The following is a 16042-nucleotide window of genomic DNA, read 5'->3' as shown; positions in this document are numbered from 1 at the left end:
GCAACTAAGCAAAAAAATTGCAAAAGTAAAAACATTGAGACTTTGCTGCTTGTGTAAACACTCATCTGCAAAAACGAAGTACACTTCTAAACACTTGGCACAAAATATACATAAAACTAATGCATATAAATACATAGAGTTAATTGACTCTGCACTGAATGCCATTCCCCATAATCCAAAATATAGTGAGTCTCACTAATGAATGTCAAGATATGAAGTCCTTGTCCTGGATTTTGAGAAACTTAAAAGGAACGTTCTTTGCCCTATACAAGGGCACAACTCCTTTATAAAAGCAAAAATGGTATGAACTTATGTGGTGGTGTGTCTCAAAAATTGCCAAGTTTGTCCTATTTTGTAAGCTGAAAGTAAACAACGTAACCTGTCAGTCTTTTAGCATGAACTCAATGATAGGCAGTACAGCTACGAGGTCCAAGTTATGTACAATTTGAACCAAACAAAACTGATCTGCACTGCAATACTCATTAGGGAAGTACCTGCTCATTCAATTGTATACATGATGTGCAATAAATAAGGATACCAAATTTAAAGGGCATTGTCAATAGAAACAACAATTATCAAATGTTAGAAATTTTATTATCAATAAATAATTACAATGTAACATGCACACAACTACGTAATGCCAAGTTTTGTATCAGTCGTGCACTACTACAGGAGTTAGTGTTTCAAACCAAACAAATTTTTATTCATAGCATTGGAAACAGAACACACATTTGAATGTACTACAATAAGAGAATCCTTTTATTTTGGAAAACAAAAATCTGTTAACAGTAAAAAAGAAAGAAGTTCTTGAGAAACAATTCTAAATTCTGCAAATCAGAGCAAAACCATTTTAAACTCTCAGATCAGTCTCCATAAATCGTTAATACTGTCAAAATAGCCATGGAATGTGTTTCTAGTATGATTTTATGAGAAACAAAATGGAAGTGAATAGTAACATGCTTCTCAATCAATATTTACAACCTATCAGCTAAATAAATATAGCAGAATCACAGTCATTTGAATTTTTGCAGGTAGCAACTAAAACAAGTTCATTTTTGTTGTACAGGCTGCAGTTGTGCAGAGTTGAGAAAGGACTGAAACTGTTGGTAAGGATTATTCAGCAAACTCTGGACATTGCACCTGTCCTTAACTGAAACAGGTTGTTTTCCAAGAGGTGGTGGTGGATGCTGAAATTGGTTTGCTGGTGCAGCATTCGGTGTTGATGTTAGGGGAACAAATACATTGTTTGACTTGGCACTGTAAGACGTATTAAAATTATTTGCCGCAGCACCCCCACTGAATCTGGATGGTTTTGACTGCCCATCAAATTTGTTTGAGTTGAAAGAATTAGAGCCGCTATTTTTGTTATCCCACTGTCTAGGTCCAGATGAAGCAAAATCTCTTGGTCCACTACGGAAACCATTCTCTCTCCCTCGACGACTGAAATTGTTGAAGCGCCCTGAAAAAAATAATTCATAGAAATTAGTTGTGCATATCTCTTGCAATATTACAAACTCTTGCAATATTACAAAATTTACAAATTCTTTTCTGAAAAAGAGACAATTTTGCTTACCCTTTCCTCCAAAGCCTCCTCCAAACCTTGCCATTTCACTAAGCTTTGGATTTATTACTTGGTTTGCTTCTTGCAGAACTGAAATCAGATCCCTTGCCTGACGGCTGTTGTTTTGTGTGAAAAATGCGTAAGATGTTCCAGTTTCTTGGCTACGGCCCGTACGTCCAATACGATGAATATAATCCTCAGACGAATTAGGATAATCATAGTTTATCACAAACCTTATTCCTTCAACATCTGGCAAAACAAAAAATATATCAGTACAAATACCTTGATCAGCATGTGCATAATTTCACCTTACTGCACAAGAACTTTCCATTACAAATAAGTGTGTCACTACTTACGTCTTTTACAAACCTGAAATCCAGCACTCGGAATAATTGCAACAAACATAGTTTCATCTTGAAATATAACTTGCTATGCACTGAAATGGACATCACAGCAGGGACTCCAGTGCCTCAAATCAGTTTAGGATAAATTAATTTGGTACTGACAGTTACAGGAATTTGGGAGTGGTATGTGGAGAAGAAACTATGGAGGTAACTTCATAGAATAAGGATAACTGGCACTGGAGTATGTAGTTTTTTGGGATATGTATGGCATCAAGCAGAGAATCTAACTGAACTGCGATAGTAGCATCATTCATCAATGTTACAAAAAAATTCACATAAGTTGTAGACTGCTCTCTAAAAATACTGCTTCCCAAGCAGAGGCACTGCCAGATTTCATTTACACAACTTTCACTATCTCGCATGTGCCTCTGAAACAAAAGACCAGACTGATTAATAAAACATCAGAAACAAACATGATGCTTCAAAAATAATCTCATTGATACTACTGTTTAAAACAAGAATTCCACTAATGTCTGAATGGAAAGCTGTAGCTAATAAGCTATCAGCTGAACATACAAACATTAACAAACACTTGTCATTTCACCGTAACTTCTGAACTGCATAACAGCATGCATATATACACACATTCAAATTAAAATAATTTTGACATCTCATTTCTGTGATACATGAAGCTTCTAAGTGAGTTATTACTCCATGTATTTCAAATGCACAAATCACAAAAACAAATGAAAGCCTTCTGGTATAAATGGATTCTAAAAGAACTTAGTCCTCAAAGGCAGAAAAAATATAAATGAAAACAAATAAAACAATGTGAGAAACAAATGGGATGTCCCTTAAGGTGGTGTTATTTTGTGCAAATATTGATGACCAGAAAGAAATGCAAATAAAGGAAATTGTATATATATGCAAAAAATTATACCGAACCATTACAGCTCAACGAATGCATAAAAGATTCAGCAGACAACAAGATCAACCAGTCTGGCTATATGAGCTACTATCACAATATTATCCCAAAATCAGTCTGCCCGTCCATCTCAGACTGTTTACATTACCATTTTACGTAGGAAAGTATGACTGACCTAAACCTCTTGCTGCAACATCTGTGGCGACCAAAATGGAGCACTTCCCACTTCTGAACTCTGGAAAAGAAAATACAGTAGTGACTTAACCATTGCCATGCAATACATTTTACAGTAACAACAGATTGTAATTCAATTAATTCAATTTACATCAGCTTCTAGCTAGTGAATAATTTCCACTCAGCTTGGGAAGACTTGTGTTACGTAGATCACAAAATTTACAACTGCATGGTAGTTCATGACTTGACTAAATTTCTCAGGAACACCAGCTATCAGATGTAAGTGAATTAATACAGGTTGCCCCTTTCAAGTGTCCATTGCACAGGCCCAAGAAAAAAAACCTATGAAGGGCATGACAATGATACTGCACCATATGATAGAGCATCTCAAAGAATTTGTAGTCTTACACCAGACATGCCTACTATTGTTACCACATTGCAGCAATATCAGAGTAAAAATGACACCACAGGAGTGCCACAAACAATACTGTTGTTTGCAGGAACAAAATCTGCTCATCACTATATAAAGAAATTTTAAATGAATGGATCTGATCCACCTGGTGTAGAAACAATTAATGAATGGTATTGTTTCAACTGACACTGCTCTGAAACATTCTGGCAGTGCACACCAATGTACCAGGAGACATCATGGAAGACAGACAAGAATGTCTCAGAAGCCCACATATGTTAATTCGACCAAGCAAATATGCTCTGTAGATTACCAGAACAAACCTGACAAACATTTGCTATGGTTATGCAACAGCATATTGACAAATGCCTGCTTCCCATAACCATGTTTATTCTAAGATGAGGCAACCTTTCATGTAGCAGGAAAATAATAGATGTTCAGGTTTCAGGCTCGCAAAATCTATAATCTGCACACTATCACTGCACATGTTCAGTTTCCCCAGTGAAATTCTCTGATTTCGAAACAAGTTTCAGCATTTTTCCTGGCATATTTTGAGATCCCAATGATAAGTAAAGACTTAAATGTAATAACTTCTGTATTACTAAACATGTGAGCAAAAACCTTACATACTAACATCAACATCTTTAGTAAGGATGTGTTTATAGATAAAGCAAGCCATATGGTATATGTGTTTAAGACCACTTATTTTATTTCAATGAAGCAAAACACATCTGATAAAAAATGCATTATGTGGGAGTCACAAGACAGATTTCAAATACCTTCTCTGCTTTCAGAAATAACCTAAGAAAAAGTAGGCCTCTCTAAAGAAATGTGTGAGGTGCAGGCTGAGTTGTGCAAACCAACACTATAGGTGACCACCAATAAAATGTTGGTTCCATGTTCATTGTTGTCTATTATTACCCACTATTTTATGTCTATTATTCTACCAGTACTGTGTGATTTTTGTTTCAGAAAGTACACATGTACATATCATACAAACTGCTAGTAACTGCCACAACTTTCTTCTTCGTATTATCCATACTTTCTGACAAACTACCTTAAAAGTGCCAAAATTTACTATAATAAATAAAGTGTGTATAAATGCTGCACAGTATAATGTACTTGCGGTATGACAGTTGCAATTCCTAAAATCCATCACCCGTGGCCTACTAAGGAGCACCATAGTCCTGGGTCCATGGATAAACCATGAAAATCCACAGCATTACACCACAGACAGACCCAGCCTGCAGTTTTGGCTTATCTCAGTCCTATTCACGTTTCGTATGCCATGTTAATGAAATGAGACTGCAGTGATTACCTGCACAACAGGGAACTTGCACAAATACTCAGAATCAACACTAATGAAGATAGGTAGCAGCTCACTGTAAAGTTTTGCTGAGCCAAAACAAGCACATAGAAAAGAATCACACTCTGAACTAAATTTTTGGCCATAGCCTTTTGTCAGGAAACGAGACTGCGCACACATTCACGCAATCACTTAAGACAACTCATGTACACATAACCATTGTCTCCAGCTGCAGCGTCAACAATCTGACAATCAGATCCAAGCAAAATACTACTCACACCTCCCATCAGCAGCTGCTAGGCTAGCAGCAAGTAAAGGTGGCAGCACTGACTGCAAAAGTGTGAGTAGGGGAGAAGCAATAAGAAAGGAAGCAACACACATACTCAACTGTGCCCAGCCAGCAACAAAGCACGACATCCCAGTAAAACAATTTCAGGCAACAGTCAAAAACAAGACATTTCCAGCGTTTTTTCTAATGTCCCCAACACGTTTGAAATTCCCTGATTTCCAGAACTTGTGACAACCCTGGAAACAGTGACAGAAGTTCTGTCACCAGTCATTGCTGACAGAAAACATGTTCTCCCAGTGTTGGCAGTAAACGCAGAAAATGTGAAATACAATTTTGCCAATGGGCATAGGAACAGTCAGTTAAATTAAACCATGGTAGTCCTTCAACCAAAGATTAGTTTGAAGCAAGTCTCCACAGATCTATCCTGTTCAAACCCCTGCACTATGTTTCCTTTATTTTCCATAACACCTTAACCTGCTCACTGTATTCAAGCCTTATTGTATGGAGCATAAATTTTATCATTGGTACCCAATGAAAATTTCAGCCAGCTACAGGGAGCAACAGAATTAAACCTGTTGTGGTACCAGTTCTAATAATTCACCAAAATTGTCAGTGCTTCAACTTTAACATTTGAATTGCTGACATACCTACACACACTACTAAGTGAACAAAGTAGTTAAGTAACATTCAAGAGTTTAGTTCCTAATAAAGCAAAGAGTAATACAGTTGGAAGTGTTGGAAAGAGGAAGGACACAGCCACATATCAAGCTCCCCAACCTTTACCTCTTTTCTCCAGGACACAGCTGTTCTGAAAACTAAGAACAGGCTTTTCTACTTTTAGAAGTTCTATAGACAGTTACTGGAACTTCACTTGCTATAACATGCTCACCAGCTACTCTTATAGCTAGTTTTAAGTGAATTATTTTCATGCAATTATCTATAGCAGATAAACTTGAGGATAATTCAATGTCCCACTGCCAAAAACTTCTAAATTAATACAGTGAAACCTCTTTATAACATTTCTCCATATAATGTTTTTCTCCATGTTACGTATGTTTTTTCAGTCCCAACTAAAAGCCCATATAAACATGTTAAATTTTCCTCTTTACTGCATTTCCTCTATATTACAGTTTCCTCGAAGTAACGCTCATTTTTGGAACCCTGGTCAATTATTTACCTCTTAAAACATTAAAGTGACTGGATGTAGACGCATCGTTTTCCGTTCTATGGATTCACAGTTTGCACCGGCTCAGAAAGCCCACACTCAGCGTGTTTCATATGTCAGCAGCAGATCCCGGTCACGTCACTTGTGATGCACATTCTGCTTGCTATCTTTTTGGCACCATTTCAGTCTATGGTTTGTATTTGTAGTATGTTGTGTGAGCTGAGCAGCTAACAGTTCATGTGTCTAGTAAGTGTGTGTGTGTGTGTGTGTGTGTGTGTGTGTGTGTGTGTGTGTGTGTGTTCGATATAACTTTTTTTAGCTTTTATCACTGGACATTAGTGAAAAGCAGAAGAACATTTCTCTGGAAGAGAATGTTTCTATTATTAATAAAGTGGAGGCATCTGTTGGTGAGAGTCTCATGGAGCTAGTGTAGCAATTTGAACAGCCCTTCAACAAAACTATTATGAAAAACATAGTCGATAATGGAAGGGTTTGAGAATTGTGGAAATTCGAAACTTATGTGTTTGAAACCATTGACTTACAACAAAATAGAGAAGTTTTGTTAACTTGGTTTCAACAAACACTTGCTGCAAACATTCCTATAAACTGAACTTTTTTGAAGGAGAAGGCACTTCAAATATCCCTGCAGTTAGGAATACAAAATGTTAAGGCTTGCAATGGATGGATTGATAAATTTCAACAGCATCATTGTGTTGTATACAAAGCGGAATGTGGAGAAAGTAAAAGTGTGGACGAACCAACTGTAGCTCAGTGGATGCAGACTCTCCCTAATCTGATACATGGCTACAAACTGCGTGACAACACTGACGAAACCGGCATGATTTTCAATTTAATGTCAGATAAGACATTTACCTTTCGTGGGGAAAATTGCCATGGTGGTAAGAAGAGCAAGAAACATCTTACCATTTTGTTGTGTACAAACACCGATGGCAGTGAAAAACAAACCTTTGGTTATTGGGAAGCCAAAAAATCGGAGGTGCTTCAAAAACATTTCCATGTTTTCTGTGCAAATATACAAACAATGCCAAGGCATGGATGACAAGTGATATACTTGTAAGTTTTCTCAGAGAATTTGACACCAAAATGGGGAGTGCTGCAAGGAAAGTGCTGCTGTTTGTGGATAGAGGTGTGGCACATCCACCAGACATACCCTTTCTGAGAAATGTGAAAGTAATTTTCCTGCCACCCAACTGCACCAGCCGTCTGCAACCTTTGGACTTGGGAATAATACACGGCCTTAAGGTTAAATATAGGACAGCCCTTGTAAAGAAAGGCCTAGAGTTTGATGGACCAAAGAAAACTGGGAGGCCAGCAAAGCTCACAACTGAAGCTGAATATTTTACAGGTAATGAATTTAATTGTGTACTCGTGGAGGGAAGTCAGTACTGAAACTATTAAAAACTTTCACAAAAGCAGGATTCTGTGAGAATGAGATGGCAGCTCCTGTGGAAGATGTTTTAAGTGATTTGCAAGAGTTTCACGAATTAATAGGCAGTGATTCTGTCACTTTTGAGGACTTTGTGGCTGTGGAAGACAATGTGGCAACCACAGGAGTATAAAGCATTGAGGAGCTGACTGCAGAGAGAAGCTTGGAGAATAATGGTGGTAATGAAAGTGACAAGGAAGATGACCCTGTGCCCTCATATACTGAAGAACGGGATACCACCTGTCAGCTTTGGGCAATGATGTCCATCTGAAGAATCTGTTGTAACTTTTTACAGTACAAACTGATCCATTTACATTCACCCATCCACCTACCAAGCCCCATGTTTTAATTAAAACAACTAATCAGTCAATACATTGATTATTAGCAATGAATATATGTTGTGAAAATTTAAAACGTCATCTATGGCACCATTTGTCAAACCCGATCTTCAGTAATTCCTTATAATTATTTGGAAGCCTTCCTCTTTATAGTGTTCAGAATTTGTGGTCCCTTGAGAAACTTACATAGGGGGTTTCACTGTAAATGAAGGACAGAGTTGATGAAGGACAATATCAATATCAGTAATTGCAGGTATTGAAATCAATGAGGTAAATTACCTTTAGGCTGAAAATGGGGATAAGTGAGGATCTTAAAACACATGCAACAAATGTGACTGGGAGGTAAATCTGGAAGTTCAATGGACATCGTCACCAAATGTAAAAATAAGCACGAGAGGCCTTCTAAAACTGTCACAAGGCAGAGTGAAACAGTTGTAAAGAAAAGGTCTTCCATGCTCAACCTCACACGCATCAGCGACATAGGTATGAGAGCATGCTTCCGTTATAATATGGACTTCCTGCAATTCAACAGGAATTATGTAAATTGCTTCCTTTCTATAGCAGTTTGATCACTGGTTGACCTTGTACAGAGGGTTACAAACTCTTCCTCCTAATCATTCATGTCTAGATGGGGTTGGGACAAATGACAGCAAATATTGTACTATCTGCAAAATCTTTATGGTTATTTGTAGTACGCAGATGTGCACACAGACTACAATCAAAGAATAAAATGTAGCAATGCTTCTCCTGATATGGAATGCAGATCCTCATCACAAGGTGGTAACTTTAGCAATGAAACAAATGAGAAACATCTTCAAAGTTTGAAGTACTGGAAACTTTGAACTTTAAAATGTAGAAACCATAAATGCTCAATTTTTTGTAACGAACTAACTAGTTTAGGTCATTATTCTTATACCTTTAGCACATCTATGTATGCTTATTTCCATCAACACGACATGGGACTTTTATGAAAGGACAACTTATTTTTAGAAGTATGTAGACATATTTATAGATATTTGAAGGTATTTTCACCCCCCTGAACTGTAAGAAGAGACTAACAACAATCCACAGAAGATTTTACTTCCATTACGAAGTCACGCAAATAGATAGTGCACAACTAGGATGACATATTTACACAATGCCGCCTTATTCCATACTACACTTATTTACACAATACTTTCTAGAGAAAGGGCAATTAATGCTTACCTCTCAACACATAATCTCTCTCTTGTTGAGATTTGTTTCCATGCATACATATGGCACGGAACCTGCAAAATGTAAGGGAAATATTACACTCATATATCGCGGAACTACGCACAAAACATTTCTCACAACAAAAAGACTGAGAACCTCAGCCAATTCAAGGAGAATAAAGCAAATTGTAACAAATACAAAAATAAATACCTAGTATTTACTACATCCTAGAAGGATCCCATAGGGGAATAGACAGGTCTTTGAAAGGCAAAATCTGGGCAGTTGCAACCCCATATTTCCATTCTAGCATGGAGTAAGATTTGCCTCACTAATTCCCATGTATTGAGAAAGAGTAACTTCCAAATGTATTGAGTCATAACTTAAACATGATTAATCGTTCAATATTTGTAGTTGTTAGGACTAAGTAGTTCAATTTAAACAAGATTCTAGGTCAGTTTTTAATTTGTTAGTTTACAGAAGACAATAAGGATTCCAGCTTACCCATAATTATTCAGATTCCTTGTGATATCTTCCACCTTCCTCTTAGTTTCAACGAAGATAATTGTCTTCGAGTCTCTTTCTGAACCTATTTCTTGTAATAGAACATTCAATCTGAAAAAAATTAAAATGGGACAGTTTAAGAAAATGCCTAGGATTTACAATTTGCAAGAAAGTACAACAATGAAGCACAGCACATAAGCTTTGTGTTTGAAGTTGTTATAGAACATTACAGGACTTAAAAATTTCAATAACTAGTACACGTAGGAAGTTGCTAGGGTTGGAAAATTAGAAGTAAGGATAAAATTGCAGAAGGAAACCAGCTGTGTAAGCAAATATCAACCTTACCTCTGATGTTAAAAAGAACACCTTCACAGCTACCAAAATATGACATATTACATGAACACCAAAGAGGTAATAGGTACACCATGCCTGAAGAGTTGTGTTATCCGAAAACTGAGTATTGAAATAATGACAGGCCACTCCATTTGCTGAAATATACTTCTAAGACTTGACAGATTTGGATCTACACTGAAACAAATCTGTAACTTATTGTTACTAGTTCAACAGTCTAACAAATCTGTTCAATGAACCATTCAATACAATTCGTGTTTTGATTTCTAAAATTACATCTCATATTCATTAAGGGAGCTTTCAGAATGATCAAGTTGCTTGAAGACTTTAAATTAATTCACATATTTAGGCCAGTTGTAATGTTACCTTATGAACTTTGCCATAAGGTGTGCCAGTGCAATCTTTCTTTGCTGTAATATAGCTGCTGTGTGCGCGCACGGGTGCATGCGTGTTTTGGAAGGAATCACTAGCAAAAGCCAAGACTTCAACTTATTTCCTTGTTTGTTCACGTACAATTTGTTTTGTGAACTGACTACATTCAAATACATCTTTATCAAGAATGTTAATATTTATAATGCATCAGTATGAGATGACAAAACCAATCAAATCTTAAATGCAATCCTTAGTTAGAAAGTGGACATTTTTAACAAATATCATTTATTACATAAACGAAGAGAATCATCATCACTGATAACAGTTTAGTACAAGAATATAATAATCCACTGCTGAGAAGTTGGTGTTTTTTGTAAACCTGATAGCAGCAGAACCCTTTAGTCAAGGCAACAGTATCTGAACTAAAACCAAGGTATTTATTGATTTAATTACCACTACAACTTAGGAATAGCATATCTGTAATCCCAATTTCCTACTGTAAACATTTATACATCAATTGATGCTGACAAAGAGCAAAAACTTGTGTAAATTATCCTCATGGCTACTGAATTGAGGAAACAGCATTGTTAGACTGTGCAGGCAGTTTTTAGGTGGACTGGGAAGTGTCATTGTTAATGCATTAATATGATATACATTAATGTTTTACATACCTGGAAAAACTGAACTTACATACGAAGTAAAGAAAGAATATGTAACACTATGCAGCTTGGAAGCAACATCAGATAATAGCAAAACTGAGTAATTTTGAAAGTTATGCCCAATGATATTACACAAAATATATCAGTCACACTACACATTAAGAGCTGCAGTTTCCAATTACTTATGAATGGCCTGGATTTTTATTAAGGTCAAAACCAGCTTAAGTACTCATCAGGAGCTGGAGTGACCTATCATCAATCCTAATTATCAGTACTCTAGAATAAAAATTTCTCCATCACGACACACAAATGTTTCGCCAGCTGATTTTAGTAACTACATAAACATGGTCTGAAAACTTTCAGTAGTCACTTTTGAGCAAAAACTGAATTTCAGAATTAGCATTTGGAAATTATGGTAAATTTGTTACCCAATGGGCACTATTTGGAGTGACTATGACAAGAAATTGTATTTGTTTTATGTCCACCACAGATTAATCAGTGTATTATGGAGCCACCCAATTCTCATATTCCATTGCAAAACAAACTGTTTTACAAGATTTTTGAATCTTCACTGACGAGTCCCACAGACTAAATGCAGTGTAAAATTTCAGAGCAGGCATCACTGCCAATCCAATGCTAACAGTTTCACTGCATCTATACAGCAAACATGTAAATTAAAAACTGTGCAGCTGTATTCACTAATCATGCAGACTAGTAACAAAACTCAAACTGCAAGTGTGTAGCAGTTTTAGTTTAATTTATGCACTCTTCACAAAAAGCTGTGCACACATACTGAAATGTAATAAAGGACAAAACCTCAGATGACCATAACCAACTGGAGTAATAGGACAAAATAATTAGTCAATTTCAAACAGTTGGGTCAATCCATAGCAAGTGGTCCAAGAAAAAGGAACTATTAAAAATATATTAAAGAACACATTCAGCTAAGTGATAATGATGTTAATTTGCAGTCCAGAATGTGTTAAAGTAAATGCATTTTATCTTAAAGGCTTAGCACAATCCACTACTGAATAACTGTAAAAAGTAGGTGCTTGCAAATATGAAAAAAGCATGCAGCCTGGAACAAAAATGGCCACCATGTCAAAATCAAACAAATTTTTAAAAAATATTGTTGCGACTATTAAACATTGAGGAATTCACCCAGAAAATATAATTTTTTGCAATGGTTTAAGCAACCAGTGCCGGACCACTTTGGCCCTTTCTGCGTGGGCAAAGAACGCAGCTGTTATCAGTCAGTGAGGATGGTGCAAAGTATATACAAAAACTTCAAAGGTTTAATCCAACTGTATTTAAGTGAAACAGCTCAGAACTGAAGAGTTGGTGATCTCATCTAGAAGATCTAGTTAGTATTCAAAATACCAATTTCAATATTTACAAAAACTAGTGTTCATCACTGGAACCTTATATTTTCTCTTAACTATTTTCTATTTGCTTTTGTTGAGCCAATCTTGCTCCCTGGTCAAATTTGAGGACAAGTGTTTTTATGTACATAAAGATGGGCTAACATACCAGAGCTGGATGTCAGTACACCAAACTGTGTGTATTGCTACAAACAAATGTCTCTAAGCTAAATAATAAACAAGCAACGATTTCAAAACCACTACAAAAGACAATGGAACATGTAACGTGTTTCAGATAATTTACGTTCCATCCAGGATTTTAAATTTACGTGGTAAATGTATGTACCATATCAACAAGGAAAAGTCAACCAAAATTTCAAGACTGCAAAGCAAACTGCATCAGCAAATAATAAAGTGCTTACTTTTGCTCCTTTTCATGCTCCTGGCACACATCAACAATTTGCATTATGTTATGGTTTGCTGACAGCTGCAGAGAACCAATGTTGACCTGAATGTAGTTTGTGAGGAATTCTTCTGCCAAATTTCTGACTTCCTTCGGCCATGTAGCAGACCACATAAGTGTTTGTCGATCAGGCTGAAAATACACCAAGGGTAAGTGCTAGTACATGAATTAAATGCCTGTAATATGGAGAAACCATACCATCAACAAAGCTTGATTACTTGATTCCTTTTTCTAGCAGTAACACTGATAATCTACAGTATTTTCACTTACACACAAAGTAAATGTTATTGCCTTGCTAACAACTAAAAATTATAAAATGCAAGTAAATTGTTACAGTTAGATAAATACTCAGAATTTACTGAGATAAGCACACTAAAAATTGCTCAGGTAAGTCTGGAACCCACTAATAAGAACTTTAGACATTCATCTTGAAAGGGCAACAGATAATAGGTCCATGTTTAATGGAGATGCTTTTTAAGCCCTGACACCACAAATATCACCCCCCCCCCCCCACACACACACACACTTTCTTACAACTTACACGAATTTGGCTTATAATCTTTCTAATCTGTGGTTCAAATCCCATGTCCAGCATACGGTCTGCCTCATCCAAAACCAAGTAAGTGCATCTTCGTAAATTAGTAGTTCCACGTTCTAGGAAGTCCAGCAGACGACCAGGAGTTGCAATGACTATTTCAACACCGCGCTCCAAATCCCGGGCCTGTACAAAACATAAAATGAATCAAATTGTTTTCCAGGTGGGTTAAGATATAAGCTGACAACACCCTGTTTAACAAACAAGCTTATGTGGTAGAAATAATTACCTGAGGGCCTTTCGGTGCACCGCCAAATATACAGGTATTACGGATGTACGATGATGAAGCAAAATCTCTGGCTACTGTCTGAATCTGTTGTGCCAATTCCCGAGTGGGTGCTAATACAAGCACAATAGGGCCATCACCCCTACTCAATCTTGGCTGATTTTTGATGTGCACAGTTGCTGGCAAAATATACTGAAAAAAAAAAAAAAGCCATTAACATGATGTAACTGGTAGCAATGTTATGCTAGGCACAAAACAACAACTTATACTCACTGCCAAAGTTTTTCCAGAGCCTGTCTGCGCAATGCCAACCATGTCTCTACCACTCATTGCAATGGGCCAGCCTTGGGCCTGAATTGATGTAGGTGCTGCAAAGCCAGATCTCCTGCAATTATGAACACATGATAAATAATCTCAATAGGCCATCTAATGATCTAATGCATTTCTAGAATTAAATGTAAACCTACCTGATCTCATCCACAATGTAATCAGGAAAATTTCCTTCTTCAAAACTTTGTATCGGCCTTGGAGTTTCATGGCCTCTAACAGTTATCTGCTGTTCTGAACGATAGGCTTCCACTTCATAAATGGGCCTAAAAATGTTTAAAATTAAGTAACAGAAAAATACAGATGAACAAAACATTTAAAGAAAATCCACCTACCTGTCATTAATTTTATCATGTGGTGTATAGAAATCTTTAGAAAATGGTGTTAGCAAAGTATTCTCCCATTGTGGCTTCCTTAGACTACTTCCTAATTCACTTCCTACACCCTGATTCTGGGGTGAATCAAATCTGCTGGGTCTTCGGTCTCCAAAATTTGGTCTGCCACCACCAGATGCTCTCCCATTTCTATCTCCACCAAATCCACCCTGCTTCCTTTCTCCTCCAAAGCCATTTGGTTTTCTGTCAGTACCAAATCCTCCCACACCCTTGTTGTTTCCAAATCCACCTCTATTGCCACTGAAATTACTTCCACGCACTGACCTGAAATACAGAAAAATGTCTTCAGTTACTGAAAACATTCACACAAACTCAGCAACATTTAATTTCTAGAGAGAGAGAGAGAGAGAGAGAGAGAGAGAGAGAGAGAGAGAGAGAGAGAGAGAGGGGGAGGTGTGTCAAAATACATGCCAAGTGTGTGTTATTAACACAGATGCAAATGACTCTTAACCCCAAAAATGAATTCTGTGACTAGAAACAAAGTGCAACAGATACATGATGAAATCACCATGAAAAAAAAAAGACTGCAAATTTCTCTTATCCAGAGGCCCTGAAACGCATGCAGCACTACATATGGATACCTAAAAAAAACAAGCCAAATATTTCATTGGCAATATCACTGTTGCCCATCTCAATGGAGAAGATTCCTCAAAGCCATTAGTTGCTGCAAAGTGAACTTCACAACTAACAGAACAATTGTTAATGTACTAATGGAACAAATCTTAATGTAATGTTACAGAAATTCAAGAACAGGAAGTTCTTGTTATGTACTCTTAGGGAGACCGAAGAACAATATTTTTATGGATGACAACACCCCACGTCACCAGGCCACAGCCATCCACTATTGCTTTGAAGATGATGCAAGACAATTCGAGGGAATGGTTTAGCCACATAGATCACCTAACAAGAAAACTATCAAATGTTTATGGGGCATTCATGGACAACTGTAGGGACAGCACTGCTTAATGTTTTTGCAGAGGACTACCAATAACTCACCAAGCCAATGCCACATCAAGAGGTATCTCTTGACTTGTCACCTCAATGTACATCAAGGTTGCAGAGTGTCAACTGAATCAAAGTATTTGTCAACACTCTCACAATTTCCGTATTTTCCCAGTGAACTACATTTTCCAGTATAATACTGTATTTTCCAGAGAAATCACCTTTCTACATTTTCAAAAACCCGGTGAAAGATACAAAATGAAAATTATTAGCATTCTCTACTTGGTTGATTTTGTGTACCTAATTGCATACAGGCTCGAGGAACAAATCTGCCAGCTGCAGTTCACATATTATAAGATGAAAATGATGGAATGGAACCATTTCCATTTTTATAAGTACAATATATGTAAATAATATGCATTTCATCAGGAACTTTCATAAACACGGGCTTTCTGAATTTGTTATTTTAGGTACAACAAACAGTACTTAAAATAGGAGGCAAGCTTAAACATTAGGCTATGCTACAAGTGAATATTACAACCTTTGGCACCCACATTTGTTGACTTAGGGGTCACAATACCACAACTCAGCTAGTTTTCTTGAAGCCGAACCCAATCAGGACAAATACTCCGTCTACATCCAACTTTGGTTGTTTGTTTTGGGAGCTTGACACCACTCAAAACTACTTCTAGTACAAA

General features: G+C 36.9%; 1 protein-coding gene across 6 annotated transcripts in view; it reads right to left on the bottom strand.

Moving 5' to 3' along the window:
• Positions 1 to 572: 572 nt before the first annotated feature.
• LOC126175857 (uncharacterized) overlaps positions 573 to 16042 on the bottom strand; it is a 32462-nt gene continuing 16992 nt past the window's right edge. For all 6 annotated transcript variants that reach the window (XM_049922865.1, XM_049922866.1, XM_049922869.1 and 3 more), the window contains exons 3-13: positions 14343 to 14666; positions 14148 to 14273; positions 13954 to 14065; positions 13684 to 13872; positions 13401 to 13580; positions 12819 to 12991; positions 9654 to 9764; positions 9165 to 9226; positions 3006 to 3065; positions 1574 to 1810; positions 573 to 1459 (exon numbers count right to left, since the gene is read on the bottom strand). In XM_049922865.1, the coding sequence (XP_049778822.1) occupies positions 1050 to 1459; positions 1574 to 1810; positions 3006 to 3065; positions 9165 to 9226; positions 9654 to 9764; positions 12819 to 12991; positions 13401 to 13580; positions 13684 to 13872; positions 13954 to 14065; positions 14148 to 14273; positions 14343 to 14666 (1984 nt within the window). In that variant the 3' untranslated portion in view covers positions 573 to 1049. The remainder of the gene's footprint in view (positions 1460 to 1573; positions 1811 to 3005; positions 3066 to 9164; positions 9227 to 9653; positions 9765 to 12818; positions 12992 to 13400; positions 13581 to 13683; positions 13873 to 13953; positions 14066 to 14147; positions 14274 to 14342; positions 14667 to 16042) is intronic.

Source organism: Schistocerca cancellata, chromosome 3 (assembly GCF_023864275.1).
Source record: "Schistocerca cancellata isolate TAMUIC-IGC-003103 chromosome 3, iqSchCanc2.1, whole genome shotgun sequence".
Classification (NCBI taxonomy): Eukaryota; Metazoa; Arthropoda; class Insecta; order Orthoptera; family Acrididae; genus Schistocerca; species Schistocerca cancellata.
The sequence above is the reverse complement of the archived record's forward strand: the minus strand, read 5'-3'. Positions and strand labels throughout refer to the sequence as shown.